The 18,725-nt window shown below is 46.5% G+C and overlaps 1 protein-coding gene across 8 annotated transcripts in view; it reads left to right on the plus strand.

Annotated features, from left to right (window-relative positions):
* Positions 1–18,725, plus strand: part of Dlgap2 (DLG associated protein 2) — a 757,651-nt gene that overhangs the window by 430,489 nt on the left and 308,437 nt on the right. For all 8 annotated transcript variants that reach the window (XM_006508783.4, NM_172910.3, NM_001145965.1 and 5 more), the window contains one exon: positions 4,765–4,797. In XM_006508783.4, coding sequence (XP_006508846.1) covers positions 4,765–4,797 — 33 coding nt within the window. The remainder of the gene's footprint in view (positions 1–4,764; positions 4,798–18,725) is intronic.

Genomic DNA, 18,725 nt, shown 5'->3' on the forward strand with positions numbered 1-18,725 from the left:
TGCTCATATCATACTGAGTTCTGTGGTTAAGTGTGGCTTGGCCCCAGGTCTCAGCAAAAGCTTTGTGTGTTTGTGAAACCATGACAGAATCAGAGTTGGGGACAGTAGCGCTTTTTACTCCCGACCTTCGTGTCCAGGACAGAACCAAGAGTAACCTCAGAAGTATTGGTTATGCCCATATGTCTGGTCATCACAGCTCAGCTGGACGGACAGGGAGAAAGCCAGAAAAGAGGCTCATCAGTCATCGCTCAGCATCCAACATCTGACCTAGTACACTTGCTTCTTACAGCCTTCCTTCTCCATGCTTCCTCCTGCCGTCCTTTCTCTGCCTCTCCCCCTCCTGGGGGCCACTCTCAGGGGCATCCTGCTCATAGCAGTGGGTCTTCTCTGTGGCATGCAGAACTGGACTATGACTTTGAATAAGCCTCAGGGATGAGGGGGCGCTCCTGTCCATAAACCCTTGGAATTCTGGCTGTGGGGATTGCCTGCGATTCGGCAGCTATGCACAGTGGCTTTCCTGCAAATATGGGTTCTTTCCTTGAGGGGCTTGGGGCAGGACAGAGCCGCTTTATCCCTCCCATCCCATCCCTTCGGCTACCACCACCTGCACTTCCAACCCCAGCTGCCTCGGCAGTCAGGAGAGAGCAGGTGTCTAGGGACTCTCGCCAGGACGAAGCGTGGAGAAGGCCTGTGTGTTGCTCCTTCCCATACAGAGTTGGAAGGGGTCTCTGGTAAAATATGTGGGTGCATTTAAAGTTCCTTCCGGAGGCAGGTGCTCTTGCGGCTCCCAGAGGTGGTTCCTTCTTTCCTGGGAGATTAAAATAAGGTACTTACCATATGCCAGAGAGCGGTGAGTTTGGCTCTGGCTGTTCATGCTCCGCAGTTCTGGGAATAAGCGGCTTCTCAAGGGTCTGCGAATGGCGCAGGTGCGTGTAGGACACACATAAAATCCCGGGAAGATCTCTCCATCTGTGCTAATTGACATAAATTTGTAGAGTTGTCTCCTTATTTAAATGAGTTCAGTAATGGAGATGAATTTTTCAGTGTAACCAGATCAATTCTCATTATATCCAGCATATTTTAAAGCAGGCGTTTCTTTGGAAGAAGGGCCACAGGGCTAACCCTGTCATACTGGATCCCAAGGGGAACTGTTCATCATCATGGCTTCCTCTGGTAGTCAACCCTTTGGGCTTGAGGAAGCCAAAGGCCGAGGCTGGAGGGTCAGGGAAGGATGGGAAGCAAGAGCTGCCGCACTCCCCCTCCCCCACCAGGAACACAAGCTGCCATTGAGTAAGCTAAGGTCCTGTACTGGCCCCACCATGCACTGTGCCATGTGAGACTCATTTGATTTCGTCCTCATAACAGCTCAGCCCACCTGCCCAGGCCTGGAGATTTTGTGTAGTGTCTTAGACAGGGTTTCTATTCCTGCACAAACATCATGACCAAGAAGCACTTGGGGAGGAAAGGGTTTATTCAGCTTACTCTTCCACATTGCTGTTTATCACCAAAAGAAGTCAGGACTGGAACTCAAACAGGTCAGGAAGCAGGAGCTGATGCAGAGGCCATGGAGGGATGTTCTTTATTGGCTTGCTTCCCCTGGCCTGCTCTCTTATAAAACCAAGACTACCAGCCCAGAGATGGTCCCACCCACAAGGGGCCTTTCCCCCTTGATCACTAATTGAGAAAATGCCTTACAGCTGGATCTCATGGAGGCATTTCCTCAACTGAAGCTCCTTTCTCTGTGATAACTCCAGCTGTGTCAAGTTGACACAAAACTAGCCAGTACATGTAGTGTGTTGAAAGTCTCATTGGTCTATGCTGGTGAAGTCCTTGGTGCCTTTGGGGCATTTCCCTGGAAGCTATACGACCCTTTCACCAGACTTCCAACAATCAGATGTAGTCAGCTCGACGTTCTAGAATCATGAATCATGTGGTTATTCCAAATGTTTCTGACAGTCATGATGCTGCTGTCCAGAGAATGTGACCCTGAAGAGTCAGGCCTGGACCCAGTATGCCTTCTCTCCTGGGCTTTTATAGTTCCTTCATGTCAGTATGTAATGCCTGCACTAGTAACCTCCAAATATTGGAACCAGGGACTCTCGTCAAACTTCAAACTGTGTTTGATGAAAAGTACCATCAGGCCTGGCCACTGTCAGTTGGTGCTATAGCTGCAGAGGCCAGCTGAGCTTTCATGGAGCAACACAGGTAAATATACTCAGGAGTGATGAGCGTAATCACCTGTCCCTGTCATCTTCCTGGAAATGATACTTTAAAGCATGAGGTGTAGAGGCACTAATGATTCAGCTCGGAATGGCACCTGCTCAAGGCTTTTGTTGGGACACCGGCTGAGCTGGTACCTGGGACCTCTGTTCTGGAGGCCTCTGGGTGACCTTTGACTTGTCGGTCGGAATTCGTGATAAGGAACCTTACTGTGCTGTGCCAGTGTGCCAGCTGGGATGAGATGAATTCTCTGTGGAAAGATCCTAATCATGGATTGATGCCAGCATGGATTCTGGGAATTGTAGTTCATAGCATAGAGCCAGGACTAGGGTGTAGTTCGCACACTAGGAGAGCAGCAGCATTGACATCAGGCCCACAGAGCAGGGGATGGGTTGTTTCTTACTGAAGGTTAGACCAGATGTTGCTTTCCAGTGCATAAGGCCCTAGGTACCCATGCTGAGTGTCCTAGGGAGGACACTGCTGCCTTGTTCTCTGTTCCCCAGAGGCCTGGGTGCCAGCATGACTGTTACCTGTGTATGCTCAGTATTGTGTTCCTAGGCACCATGTGAAGTTCTTGTGGTACTCAAGTTGAGGGGCTTCTTTTCTGTGGGATCTTAAAAAAAACTCTGGAAGCATAGTTTGTGTGTGTGTGTGTGTGTGTGTGTGTGTCTGTGTGTCTCTGTGTGTGTTTGCATGTATTTGTGTGTGTACATGTATGTATATGTGTGTTTATATGTGGGTATGTGTCTGTCTTTGTGTGTGTGCATGCATATGTATGTATGTATGCATGTATGTGTATATGTGTGTCTCTGTGTGTGTGTCTATGTGTCTCTGTGTGTGTCTCTGTGTGTATGTGTGCACACACATGCGTGTGCGCTCACATAAATATATGACTGAGGGCCAGTACCTACTGTTGGCCCCCACCTTCCACCATGTTTGAGACAGGGTCTTTCTTGTTGGTCGCACTGGGTGTGCTAGGCTAATTGCCCCATGATCCCTCTCCACACCCCTCATCTTCTGTGCAGGTTAAAGGTGGGTGTGCTACTGCTCTGGCTTTTATTTAGGTTCTGGTAACCTGACCTCAGGCTGTAGAGCTTGCAGTGAACACTCTATCCCCTCTATGGAGCTAGGCTAGCATAAGCCTATACATGCTTTAGTAAGACAGAGGCCCAGCCCAAGAGAGCTCCTTAGCCCTGCATTCTGGGACTGGTGCTGAGGCTGAGTGTTCCTGCTGAAAACAGGCTATGGTTTTGCCTCCGTGACATTGCCCCTACTGATGGCACCAAGCATATGTGTGGACTGCCTCTGTGTAAGTTTTACCTTCTGTTTCCAGGGAGGCTTGTGGGACCCCTGTCAGATCTTCTTCTGAAGCTCCCACACTACAAACATGTGGGCAGTAAGACACTTCACACAGTGACCCTCTGCTTTTCTGACTACCACGGGGGTCCCATGGATCACTATACCACAAACACAGATCACTATACCATTGTACTTCTGATGCATGCGTCTGGATACATGCTGGGTTACCATGTCTACACACCCCGAAGTGTGTGGGTGAGCATGTAGTCATCACCATGCCTGTGTAGTCCAACATTGTCTAGGGAGAGACAGAAGTCACCATACCTTGGGTGCCCTCTTATGTGTGTCTGGGTGCACACAGGTTCTATGTCAGCATGAGACAATGCATATGACTGAGTGGTACAGGAGTCACCATGCCTGTGCATCCCAGACTCTGCCTGGCTCTATTTAGGTCACCATGTCTTATTACCCTATGTGTGCTTGGGGCAATCTAATACCATTATGCTATATACCCTACAGTATATACCCTATAGTGAGCCAGAGAGTCAAAGTCTGAAAGCTTCCCCTGTTCTCCAGGAAGGCCTATGGCTTTCTCGTGTCCTAGAGTTCTGGGAATGGAGAATGTGTCTATTTCTGGTTAACTCTGGACTGTAAGCTGTGACCAGTGTTCCTACGTATGTATCTATACTGTAGGGGCTGTGACTTCCCACTGGGAATATCCTGCAGATACAATGTCCTCTGCCTCTCTGTCCATTCTATAGATCCAACTATGGAGCCTTGAGCTGATTTATGAAGAAATCAATCAGTATTGGTGGATGTGGGTGTCTTTATTGAGATGTGATATACTTTCTGCCTCTGAAGGTCATGCTGACTGTAAATTCTAACAGAGCCATCGTCTGTCATCCAGCTATTGAAAGTGGTAACACCACCCTCCCAATGTCCTCTAAGTAGCTTGAAAGCATTGAGCCCTGCGCAGTTATGAAAATGGATTTGGTGTGCACTTATGCATATGACAGAGAGGTTGTTATCTTAATAAAGTCGAATGCTCAAGGCATTTGCAAGTCCAGGTTTTAGATAAAACTTGCTGAACGGCTGGGTCAGGGCAGCTCTGTGCTAAGGTCTCAGGGGTGAGGGGGGTCTGGGCAGAGAAACTCCAGCTGTGTGAGGCTACTGTGGCTGCCTACATTCAAGAGCAGTGTGCTGTCATGCTCACGACTAACTCCTCTCTCTCTCTTCTCTCCACAGAGTCTCAGTGCACCCTTTGTGGAGAGCCAGAAGGTGAGTACTGCATGTCTGCTCTGGTGGGCAGGGTACCGCCGTGTCTTGTGAGTTGGATTGGCAGTGACAGCCTGCTGCAACGGATGAATTGGTTGGACAGTTTTGGAGTTGAGAGTATATTCTTTGTGGTAGTCGATGAGAAACGTGGGTGAGAAGAAACAGAACAGTCGACGAGAATTCATGCGTGAGCATCAGGCATGAATTTCTTCTGAAATCAGCATGGTGACCCGTTGGCCGTATTTTCTTCTTATTGTTTACTGTACTTAGAAATTTTCAACTGCTTTTCTCCAGATAACAGATGTCGATATGCATTTGCTAGCTTTGAAAATACAACTCAGAGCTCCCGACAAAGCTCACCTCAGATGAGGCTTTGTGAAATTACTCCTAGTTGCCAATGACTGAACCTGAGGGGATGTGCCAGGAAGCACAAGCTGACCATCCGGACAGAAGCAGCAGCCAGGTCCCATGCTGGTCTAGACATTCCAGAGCGAGGCTCCTGAGACGACACTCAGTCAAAATGACATTTCCAAATAGTAAAGGCAGATTTACATGGCGCTTGTCAGTGGTACGATGAAGGAGAAAGAAAATGTGGATGCCATTGTCTTGCCCCTCCTCCCAAAGTTGGGTTATGGTTTTGTGTGTTTTCGAGAGACATACCAGCTGCAAAACTAGCCACCCTTGGGGTTCGAGGGAGACACAGTCGCTCAGGAGCAGCCTTGGGGTCATGTTCCAGCCCCTATTCCCTCTCCTAATATGATATTCCTAACACTGGCACAGGAACCTCAGTGTCAAAAGACTTCAGTGCCTTGAAGACAGAGCACCTGAACAGAGTCCCCTGCAAAAGAGAAAACAGCTCAAGTACCAAGCTAATCTGAAAATCCTGACCTGTAGGCAATTTCTTCAGTGGCAAAGGAGTATTTTGACAAAGTTTTCCAAATGCTTTTTGTGTCACTAAACGCACGAGTGCATAACACGAATTCGGTGGTGATAAAGTCTGGTGGCTTTGCATAAGTCCTTCTGTCCCTGGTCTTTCTGGGTTATGAGAAAAGTGTAACCTTCAGAGGGACAACGCTCTGTCCTCGGGCTGCTGTGAGGCTCCCCACCATCTTATGGCCCTTGGTGGCACTGGGAGCTCTATCCTTTCTGATCATTACATCTTTTCTGTGTTGTTCCCAGCCTGTGAGTAGTCACTGCGCTCTGGCTTCAGGTTCAATGTCCCCTTCCCCACCTCCTGTTGAAGATTCCTGCATGCTGGGAGTTGTAGAGGGGACAGGACGTAAACCTCCTAGGTCACAGCTTGATCAAATTCTGATGGGTTTCATTTGCCTTTTCTTATAACACAAGTCTGCCGTTGACTGGGGATAGTGTACTCTGTGTGGTACTCTGTGCAGTGTGTAGTCCCCAAGGGCGTCTTCTGATTGAAGGAAAACATGTTTTGGAGTTTAGGCGTGGGCTATCGGGTGGCTAGATCATGACAGGTGGCATGGGAGCCCAGAAGGGGTGTGGATTCCTTTTTAGAATTTCCAGGGACCTGATACTATGTCTAGGAAGGACCCAAGTCTCTTCACTGTGAGAGCTGGTGTCCCAACACTTCATTGCTGAAGGGTTAGGTCCCCCATCTCTGTCCCAGACACCCCATGCTCGTCCTTGTTTAACATCCACATCACAAATTTTGTCAGCACAAGCTACAGTGTATCGCTACAGTGTGTCTTACTCTAGGATGGATCAGCTGGTAAACGTTAAAGAGGAGCCAGGCTGGACCCCATGGAAGAGTAGCCCCAGCTGTCTGAGAGGTAGAAACTGAGAGGTCAGGAGGAACCTCCTGATAAGGTGGAGGTCCCCGTCTAGTCTTCATGAAATGCTCTTGCCTTCCAGGCGAGATGTCTCCAAGGTCCCCCCAGGAGTTGATTCAGTTGTGCAAGTATAACTTTTCTGAACAAGAGAAAGGGTGAGGGGCTGCCTGGGCTCAGCTGTGCTTTGTGATTCGGAAGCACCGGCATATAAATATTCATAGGTTTTTAAATCATTTAAGTAATTAGTCTAAGTGAGAGCTGGCCCTGTACAGTGAGTGGAATCTAGAATCAGCTCTTTTTTCTGTTCAGTGATTTCTTTAGCGGTGTCCCTGCGTTAACTTATGAATGCCACCACACTGAAGGGATCAGAGCCAGAGGCCTCTGCAGTATGAGGCTCAAAGCTGAGCCCACCTCCTAGAAGGGGCTGGAAGAGTTGAAACACTGAGCTGAGGTGGCTTCCCCTCCCGTCAGAAAGCTGTTAACAGCCTTTCCTGGCTAACCAGCGAAGTGGGAAACACCTATTTGCATTTTAATGCTTGGGTCTTTTGGAGAGAGCTGTTTCTTCATAGAAACAGAATAATTAGCATCATCTCAGAAGATAGTATCTGTCAAACAAATGCGAGTCAGAGCAGAGTTGACTGAGGGGTCTCGGAATCCTACAGCTGCAGTCTCTGCAATGACTAAGCCAAGGTTGGGTTTTCTCAGAGAACCCAACATTTTTAATCAAATGCAAAATGCAGATCAGGGCTTCAATATGCAAACTGCCCGCATGGCCTATACTATGAAGTTCTGCATCATGGGGGCTATGTATGTAATGAGGTATTAAATATATATCCTCTCCCTAGCAAGAACAGAGAGCTGGCTCAGCTGTGAATCCTGGCCGGCAGCCGTGGGGTGAACCTGAGTGCAGGGCAGCTTGATTGTCCTGGGTCTGCCTCTGTCAGGAGGGTGACCCTGCAATGTGTTACCATGGAAAGAGGCCTCCCCTAGAGGAGCCAGCGCACTGGGAACAACCTCAGTTGTTGACACACAGCACCAACCTAAAGACCTAAGGTTCAGACTGCCTCCACTGCCTTTCCCACCGCCTGTTAGCTCACCATGAAGTATCAAGATCTACATGTGACTCTGATCTGTCTTTTTTATACACGAGAATAAGAGCACATCCCTGATTTCCAGCTTTATTAGGGTGAGTGTGAGGCCTTTTGCCTCTCTTAACAAGAGCCCAGTGAAAGACGTGGACACGACTGGACGAGGCGGCCCGTATGTAGGTTCATGGATTTGTCTGTTTACAGTTTAGGGTTTGACTGAGAAATCTTGTAATGACAGGCTGGGAGAACCTGTCAGATCTACTCGGGTGTTCTCAGAGATTCCGTAGGCTCACACCATGTAAACAAACTACAGTGCAAAGCCAGACTATTACGAAGTAAATTTACATGCAGGACTATTCTAAAGGGTAGCAGATGGGGTTTAGCACAAAGCATTCTTTAGAGCATAAGGTGGAGTGGCCGGTGGTGGTCATGTAAGTCTACATTTTGGAAATGTTCTTTGTGGAAATTTCTAGACCAAAGGTAAAATTTAAGTTTTAAAAACAATCTATAAACTCTTATGGTAAAGGATCTTCTTTATATCTTCATCATCACCATCACCACCATCACCATCATTACCACCACCACCATCACCATCAACACCACCATCATCACCATCACCACCATCAACACCACCATCATCACCATCACCACCATCAACACCACCATCATCACCATCACCACCATCACCATCAACACCACCATCATCACCATCACCACCATCAACACCACCATCATCACCATCACCACCATCAACACCACCATCATCACCATCACCACCATCACCATCAACACCACCATCACCGTCAACACCACCATCATCACCATCATTACCACCACCATCATCACCATCATCACCACCACTATCACCATCAACACCACCATCATCACCACCATCATCACATCATTACCACCACCATCATCACCATCACCATCAACACCACCATCACCATCAACACCACCATCATCACCATCACCATTTTGATCTTTCAAACACACAGAAGTGCACATCACTTGGAGAATTTTGCTTAGACATATAGACTCTTTTTTTTTCTGCTTCTCTCCCCTTATAAAGCATGACTAAGAAGTAATGTACGTAGGAGCATTATGCTCTTGATTTTTTTTTAAGTACAAGAAATTCAAGATTTTCCCCATAAGTGACTCTGAACAATAGGAAATCCCCCCACTGCTTGCCACCTCAGCAAATGGGTGTCACCCTGGGGTTTCCAAGACTTCTAAACAATGGAGATAATGAGTCAGGTGCTCTCTGAAAAAATGGACAGAGAGGCATTTCTGTCCCACCCACAGCCCGTTCTGCCTTACTGGAGAGAGAAGGCTATGATTGCTATGTTCGTGCTCTCTTTAAGGGTGTACCTTTTAATTCTGAGCTCCAGATAACAGTGGCCTTTCCTGACTGCTGTTCTTGGAGAGTGAAGAGACTATAACCAGCTCTTATTAAGTTCTCGACGTGAGCCGGGCACTCCAAAAGAATTAGTGTTGCCTAGGAACTGGGGCCTCTGCTAGCCAACCTGTCTTCCAGGAACATGAGATAGTCACTTAGTGCAAAACTGAAAGAACCTTCGGATGGGGAGATGGTGGGGGAGGGGGATGTCGGCTGCTGTCCTCATACAGGTCTGTACTGAAGGAGGTCAGGACTGAGGAAACCTAGGCTGATGCAGAAGGGCCCTTTTCCCAAGGAACGCCGCCCCCCCCTCAAAAAAGTGCTTTCAGTGCAGCAGTGCGAGGAGAAAGAGAGAGAGAGAGAGAGAGAGAGAGAGAGAGAGAGAGAGAGAGAGAGAACAAGCTGAGACTGAGGACTGAACGGATGTAAGGTCCAGGGTGCGTAGATGCAATGCATGTCCCATGCCTTGTAACACTGGGTGAAAAAGACAGGGCCGACGAGCGCCCTCTGTGCAAACCTAGACAGTCAGAAGTTTTCCCCCTAATAAGAAAAGAACTGTGAAAACACTGGCCAAGGGTAGATGGAGCACATGCTTGTTACATACCCAAGGTTGTAACTATTCTGTTGATAGAACACACTATTCACCATAAATGGGGACCTCAGCAAGGGCACAGTCTGCATCCCTCCCCTGTATGGTGGAAGAGAAATGGGTTGAAATTCATGTGAAAGCTGTTTAGACACTGTCAGGACCCAGTGCTCTGGATCAAAACCACAGCCCCTCCCCTACAAGCTGTCCCCCCCCCCAAAGCAAAGGAGAGTTTTGTACAGCATGTGAATGTGCTTCAAGGGGGTGAAGAGGCGACAGTGGACAACCAACCGACCTGAAAGAGACTTTCATGGATACCGAGTATGTTTGAAATGATCAAGTGGGTTTTCAAAACTAAAAGGAACCCCCATGTAAGTAAGAAACAGCTTGTATACAATGGCCACAAAACAAAATAAAGAAAAATGAGCCAAACCGCTTAGATTAGTGACAGTGGGAGTTGTAAGGTGGAGTGGGTGGAGCTGAAGAGAGAATCAGTAAACTGGAAAGCAGGTGTGAGCCTGTTGCCTAGAGCTTGGCATAGAAAGGATACAGGGTAATCTAAGGATGCTGTAATGTATCTGGATACTGCAAGAAGCTGCCGAGGAAGGGAAACCGGGAGAGGTAGTCAGTGTATCCAGGGCTGAGATTTTTTTTTCTCCTCAGAAATAAAGATGCCTGTTGCTACCTTGATCTTGAAGTTCCCAAAGCTGCAACCAAATAACAACCTTCAGATGACCTCACAGTGAAGCTGTGGAATGTGATACAAAGAGATACAGTTGAATCAAGCGAAGAGAATGCAGATACCAGTCCTTGTGGCTCTTTACCTTCAAGTTGATACCAGAGAGAGGGAGTGTAGTAACACCTGCATAGAGAGGCTGGGGGTGGGGCTTGGGGTGGAATGGCACAATTTCCACTGGAAACAGAATAAAAAGGGGGCGGGTGTAGGATAGTAGCAGAAAACCAGCAACAGTAAATGCTTAGTCAGAGTTACTTGAGTCACTTGAAGATTTACTTGTTGATTAAAGGATACAGCTCCAAAGAGCAGAACCAGTTTTACATGTTACAATTCACTCAGCATAACCGACAAGGAAAAGCAGTTGCAGCGATGAAGAGGCAGAACAATCGTTCTGAGAGGAGACGGCCTCAGAAGGACCCAGGGCCTTTCAGAAGGAAGACCATTACTAGAATGTAGGCAAGAGAAACTCACACATGCTCTGTGGCCAGCAGCCCTGGTGGACCCTGTCACCTGTTCACTGTCCGACAAGTACCTGCCTGGTCCTTTGGTCTCACTTTTATGAATTAACAGCCCATGTGACATTTAGCAAGTACGCATCTAAACATTTGCTCACGATTTTGGTGGGAACTCTAACATGGAAGCCGTGGCAGAATCCCTCGGGGTTCCCTGGCCAAGGTGGAACGTAGAATCTCTTGATTTACTTTGGTAAAGTTTCTTCTTGCTCAGATAGACCTCTCTAAGGCTGACTGTAAGCCACTTTTTCTGAAGTGTAGGTCAGCTGAAATAAATCCTCCAGTTTTATCCAGGTTCCTTATTGCTGACAGGGTAACTTCCATGTCCAAAGTTGTCACCTTTTGGACTGGCTTGTCATCCTAACCCACATAGCTATTTGGTAAATATTGTCCATTCTCAGGTTACCAGAGGCTGAACTCTTGTTCCCAGGTGCAGTATGCTAAGGTTTTTATGATTAAAGAAAGAATAGAAGAGGTGATGAAGGAATGTATGTGTGTGTGTGTGTGCGCGCGCGCATGCATATGTATATGTATGTGCATGTATGTGTATATGTACGTATGTGTGTGTATGTATGTATGTATGCATGTGTGTTTGTGTATGAGTGTTTATAAAGAGCCATGAGGATTCACAGAGCTCTTTGCATACACCGTCTCAGCAGAGGTTAGTGTTTGCACACGCAGTAGAGGGCACACCTTTCTGTTGAAAGCACAATGGTCTAGGAAAGGACTTCTGGGTCAGCACAGTCTCATGCCCCGTGCATTTTCCTGTGTGCTCCTGCACCGTGGATGTGCCCTACTGCATGGATCCACGCCACACCTCTGTATGGTGCACTGAATACACATTGCTTCCATCTTTCTTCCAGTAGCACCTATGGGAGCATAGAGGTGCTGCCTACTGAGTTCAGCACAGCATTTGCAATGTCTTTTCTTTTTTCCAACTGTATACCTCCCCACACAGTGCCCGGCCCAGTCATTCCGCCTCATCGCTGTATATTTCTGAGAAAATGGGTATAGCTAAGGTACCTGCTTCTGCTATCAACCAAGGCAATTTCTGCAAGTGTTACGTTTAGAATTGGTCAGAGCCACAGATTAAATGTGATAAGATAAAGCAAAAGCACGAATGAATTGCACATACCATCTGGTGTCTGAGACTGGGACAATTATGCATTTATGCTGAATGATGTAAATGCACAAATGAGCCCTAATTTTTGAGTTTCTTCCTTTTTATAAATAATATCCAGTAGCTGAGATGTAGACAGTCAGCTGGCATGAAGGCTGTTTTTCCTTCCGTTTGCTCAGGAACATTACAACCCCTGGGTGAGCTGAGTACCGGGTCTCAGGATGGGTATGGCTGCAGTTGCAGTACCGTCCATTTTCTTGTTGATATTACTATGTCTGATTGCTGCAATTTTGAATTCCATTTAGGAAATATGTTCAGAATCGATGCACTGAACAATAAAGAATAAGTATTAGAGAAACTCCCAGTAATTCATGACCAGCTCCAAAACAATGCACAACACAGTGTCCCTCGAGAGAAGTTCAGTGCAGGATATGACATCTGTCTCTTGTGTCAGAGGTGGCCACTTTGGAAGGAACCCAGTCATGGTCCTTGACATCCTAGGGGATGCATGAAGCTCTTCCGACTGAGCATGACTTTGCTGATTGGCTTAGCTAACACCCTTGAAGGAATCCTGGGCTCTTCAGGTCTCAGAAACATCTAGAACTTCAGTGCACCTGAGACTGAGATGCCAGAGGAAGTTGAGTGTTTTCAGCTTATAACTCATTTCCCTTTCGTTGGTCAGCTGAATACCTTATGTTTCCCATTGGCAGACACTGTAGCGGGTGCCAGGACTCTTTGAAAATCAAGAAAGCATTCATGTTATGGGTACCCTTGGCAGCTTCCCACAGTCCTGTGGGAACCCCAGCCCTACCTCTCATGTGACTTCAGGGAGACTTGCATTGATCACTTGTCTGAGACCTTCTTGGAGAAGACAGGAGACTAGGGCAACAGCCCCCATTTAAACAGTAGGGCTTCAGAGCTTGGGAGAAGCAACCTCTTGAGTTACATTCTACCCCATGTCTCTGTATCCTTTGGGGCCCCTGTCTTTGTCTTCTGCCTGAGTGTAGATGCTCCTGACTCTCCCAAAGACTGTGTTCTCACAGCTCTGTTGTGTGCACAAGAAACTGCAAGGAAAAGAGAAGATGGCGGGCATTCTAACCTCAAGGAAATCACAGCCTGCGTGAAATTGCCACCATGTCCATGGAACGTGCCAGAAGCTATTCCACAGGGAACAAAGCAGTTGTAATGGCATTTGAAAGGACAGATGGTGTGACCAGGTCTATCTCTTATGAGCTATCCTCGCTGCCGTGTTTATGGTTATGAACTTGGGTTTCAGACACCTTTTCTCTTCTCATATGATGGCTGACAGGAGGACCCCTCCTCCCCAGGGTCCTATGTTGCTGTGGATGTGGATTTACCGTGTTGCTTTCTCTCCAATTGCTCCATTTCATTAGCAGTGATCAGAGTGTTGCATGATTGAGGGTATCTCTCTGTGGAGGACGACCTTGGAAGGAGACAAGCCCATCACAGAATTATTGGATTCCCCTCCCCCAGGGCTGATCTTGTGATCTAATGACTCAGAGCTTGGGTTATGAGTTTAGAAGTAAGTGAGCAACTGACAAAGGCTGGCAAATGCTGGCCCTGTGAGTCAGGCACAGGAAGGTGCCTGTGGTGTGTGGCATGATGCCTGCATGGTGGGCTTGGAGTTCCAAAGGCAAATCAAATCGATGGCTGGTTTTCTAAAATCTGAGCTAAATATTTCTTCCCCTCTTCATTGGTGCAGAGAAAACAGATACCAGGACCCTTTGGTGACTGCACCAAAGGGGAGCCATGTTTAGAATGGTCCTTAACTATACTAGAATGTACAATTCTTTAGCAGATAAGCAAACGTGACATGATTCAAGGAGAACCCAGAGTCTTCTTAGATAGGTTCACTGAGAAATTTCTGGAAACTGGAAGGAAAGTAGATTGTTAAGGAGAGAAAGCCACCAAAGGCACTTGGTGACATTGGTCACCAAGGCACTATGGACTTGGTGGTGCAGACACTGGTTCCATTGTAAAATCACTTCTGATGCCTCTTCTCTCTGCCTGGACTCCTGTCAGAAACCATCACCTTCCCTGGAGCAATCACAAGTTCCACATGTAGTGCAAAGAGTTGCACCAGCAGCTGGGAACCAGTGTTCCAACTTTGCCTTAACTAGGAATGAGACTCCATAAAATATAACCTCTCTGGCTTTCTGTTCTTATTTTTAACATTTTTTGACCTTAACATTTGGTAACTGCTTGTATGTGTGTCTATAGAGGAAAGCCTTTGTTTTGAGGTTTGTTGGGCTTTTTAGTCTCTTTCTCTCTCTCTCCTCCCCCCATTCTCATTGATTTTTAACTTGATTGTCTGTATACTGGATATGAGGCCACCCACCAGAGGGTACCCAATCTACCAGGAGCCTTACCCTTAAAGAAAACCAACTCTTCCTCCCAAGAGCCTATCAATTGTCCATAGTTCATCCATTGAGGATCAGCAGCTCCTGAGCCCCTTCTCCCTCCATGTTAGGATGGTGACTACCTCCATCTTACTTCAGCAAACATAGCAGATGAGTTGAATAAGCTTGGTTAGAATCCAGCCTTCCCCCTTTATTACCTGAAGACCTGGGGGTGGGGGGAATGTCACTGAATCCTAAGACCTGCTCCACAAAATGGGGCACAGGGCCTCCGTGTCAAAGCAGTTTGACAGTCTCAGTGATCAGAATAAAGACTGAGAAGTGATGGGGCTCAGTAGCTCCCATGATTCATTTCATTATACATTTCTTTATTACCAGTGATCAGCCAGCTTCCGTTCTTTATGCCAAGTCTGTTTATTGGGTATCATTTTAGGTGTAGGGAAAACGGATATGAACAGGGCACTTCTTAGCCTAAGGACCATCTGCAGTGGGTGAGCTGTGGGAATAGAGTTGTAGATAAGCTTGCTGTGATGAGTATTATAGATTTCTTGGTTCAGAAAGATGATCCCCAAATCATGACCTTTGATGACCAAGTAGGTTCTGTAGATTCTAGATGGGTTTGCTCTGAATCAGTAGGGTGTGGAAGGAGAGAGATGACTGGATTCTTTTCATCTCCTTTATCATTTGCTATTCCTTTAATGTATAGCCATAAAAACATTTTACCTATGTCTCGCAGAGCAATGACTTTTCTAGGGGGTCTCTGTCTCTCTGCCTGTCTGTCTGCCTGTCTGTCTGTCTCTCTCTGTGTGTGTGTGTAAAAGGAGGAAAGAAGAAGAAAGACAGTGAGAGAAAGACAGACAGAGGTACTATTCAGCATAGATAAGGTGAAATTCAGTTGTTTATAACATCTTGGATGGACAGTTTGTTCAGTTAGACAAGTCAGGCACAGAAAAGAAGTATTGTATGCTCTTGAGTTTGGCCTTTACCTGGGTGTAACAAATCACAGCTGACTTACAAATAGATGTGTTTGGGCCCATGGCTTCAGAGGCCTCACTCCAGGGTCACACAGTCCAGTTGTTTCTGTGGCAAGGTAGAGCATCAGGGCAGGAGGGTGTGGTCCTTTGAAAGCTGCTCACACCATGGCACCCTCTGAACCATGTGAGAGAAAGGGTCTTTTAGGATATGATGGCCCTCCAGTGACATGTCCCCATCATGCTGGAGATTCTGCTACCTCCCTGTAGCCTATTTAGCCATGGTTTCTTTCCATGAGGCCAGAACCTACATCAGTTAGTTCTCAAAGGGCTCACCTAGAACACCACTGCACTGGGACGCGAGTCTTCAACACATGAGCCCAGGGGTATAGTCCAGGTCTAAGCTGTGACAGTGTGAAAGGTTAAAAAGTTGACTTTTTGAAGTTGATAGTGGAATGGTGACCATCAGGGTTGAGTTAGAGAAATGGGGGTGCTTGTTGGTTAGAGAAGATAACCTGTAGTGGTTAGTCTGTTCTAGGGGTCGAATCCTCCTTGCTATGATAGAGGCTGACATCACAGGACTGTGTATGTAGAGTCTAGAAGAGGGAACCTTCTGTGTTATCATAACACACATGCATGGGAAAGCCCTAGGTGGCATGACAAACAGATGTGCTGATTATGTCATTCATGGCTATAATTCCCCGCTGTAGACATGTGTGGAACAGTGTCACACCATGTATCATGAATGCATTCCAGTTCTGAGAGTTACTCCTCAGTAGAACTGTGAGATTCCCAAGGAGCCGTGTACAGCAAACACACTGCTGTTTCTGTGCCCTGAGTGGAACGTCACCTCATCGAGAGCAGGGCAGCTGTTTGCCAGCGCACTGCAGATTTCTTTCCTGCAACTCTTCTCCATTGGCATCCCATGGATTATTAGATGCCATCCAAACCTATATCTTGACATAACTATATGCTAAAAACTTAAGGAGAGGACCTTCACTAGAGAGACCCCAGAGTGAATGTGCTGCCCCCCAGACTTTCTCCTCCCCTCTACCGTGGTGAGGTATACTCGCAGTAGAAGAGAGAGCACATGAGATAAGGGCCGTTCTGAGCAAGTGCACAGCGAACCCTGAGCAGAGTGTGATTTCTACCTAAGACTCTCTGAGAATGTCTGGTTAGGGGCCGTGGAGTAGAATCTAAGATGGATCCCGATTATCATCAGATATACACTGAGGATGGTTGCTGCAGTTCTGATGTAGGTTAAACATTGCTGCTGAGTGACTCACCTGGAATAAACATGGAGAGGTGACCTCATATTACTCTTTAAAATAGTCAGGCTGATTTTGCACTTGAATAATACAATTAGAGTGAATTTATCATTTCCCCATTTTTCTCCAAGTCTGGGTAGCTTCTTAGGTACTGGGAAACAAAAATCTTGGGCAGTTATAAACCCCATGCAAGAAGCTGTTATAGCACCCTTATTTTAGGAAGAATGTGCAGCTCCTTGAGTTTGAGTGGCAGCTTCAGTTAGCATGTTGAGTTTTTCATTGGGACAGCGACTTACTTAGCTCATGTCTACAGAGAGTGCCTGTGACACATAGCAGCCAGGGTTTTCTGTTTTTTGTTTTTTTTTTTAAACAAGAGAGTTAGCAGAGGAAAAAAATCATAATCAAGTCATATGTTCTATGATACTTTGTGTTGTGACAGAGCCCAGGAAGCAGCAAGTGGCTTTGACCATGGGGAGAAAGAGTCACTGCAAAGCCTTTGCTACCAGAGGACATTGTAACGTAGGAGCCATAGCTGAGAGCTAGACTCTGAGAACCCAGCTTGTGGGTGACTCTTCAGATGCTGTAGGCACTCTGTCCCACTCTGCAAAGGGTTCCAGGAGCTCAAGGCCTCTAAGCACCCAAGAGTACTTCTGGGTCTCACCTATGCTGTCTACATGAGCTTTAAGGACAAGAGGCTGTGGTGTTATCAGCTTTAAAAAAAAACAGCCACCATATTACAGATTAAAGAAATATGCAAAGAAATATGGTCTATTAATATGTCAGGACCATCAGACCACCTCTGATAAAATGCACTTGACCTTGGGAATTGATCTTGGCACCCCTATTATTATCTAAGACATCCCCATAATTCAGTGACTAAATTGAGCAACACCTCCATGGACCTGTAGCTATCTCTCGCTGGAAGCTGCTTTGGTGTCATTTTTGAGGCAGGTCCTTAGCACAGAAGCAGAGTGCCCGATGTCTAGGCTGGGTGATGATGAGATTTGGAGGCTAGGAGAATAGGCTTTGTGAACTCAGGAGAGCCTCACAGAGCAAGCAGGCCTCACAGTCAGATACTGGGAACCATCTGCACTAAGTCCATACTCAGTTGGGTGATTAGGTATCAGGCTGCCCCCTCCTGTGTGAAGGTGTGCCCAGTGGGCAGAGTATCCCAGCTTCATTAGTTTGGATATTGTGCTGCAGCTTTTGAATAAGCAGCCCACGGGCTTTGCAGGAGGCCTCCTGGCTCTTCTCAGGCCCTTGAAGTTTACTGCGTACGGATGCTGGTCTGAATTTGAATTTAATCCAAATCCTCTAGCCAGCGTAGGCGCTCCAGCTTGAAGCTAGCTGCCTTTAATGAAGGGGATATGCACTGCATGCTAAACCGAGATAAGTCGCCGCCGAGGCCTTCCAGGCCAGGTAGATGGAATTCTGTTCAGAGGAAAAGTAGTGCCTTCAGTGTGAGTCTCAGGCCAGAGCTCCTGATGAACGTCTTCAATGCTAATACCATTGTATATAGCCATGGCCTGTCCGTTATGACTCTGAAATCAATTCAAAACTGGAATCGCTCAAAAACCATTTTTCTTTTATGAAAGTCCTGTCAATTTAAATAACAGCTTTGTGGTAAAAATCATTTATGGTAATAATTTACTCAGTCCAATAGTGTTATCATCAGTCAATCTATAGTAGCAGCTACTATTATAAAGAATATATGTGTATGTATATATATATATATATATATATATATATATATATATATACATACATACATAAACACTCACATGTAATACACACACACACAGAGACATATATATACACATACACACACACATCTTTTGGAGACAGGACTTGCTGGGGTAGCCCTGGCTAGCCTGGACCTTCTCTGTAGACCAGGCTAACCTCAAACCCAGAGATTTTCCTTCCTCTGCCTCCAGAGTGATGGGACTAAAGGCATGCATCGCCACACCCAGCTTGAAAACTATATTTTTAAGTTTCAGTTTAAATAAGGTTTTAATCCAATTTAACATTTAATTTAATTTTATGTTTGTACCTTAAGGCTTAAATTTAGTTGAGATAA

This window comes from Mus musculus, chromosome 8 (assembly GCF_000001635.26).
Source record: "Mus musculus strain C57BL/6J chromosome 8, GRCm38.p6 C57BL/6J".
Taxonomy (NCBI): Eukaryota; Metazoa; Chordata; class Mammalia; order Rodentia; family Muridae; genus Mus; species Mus musculus.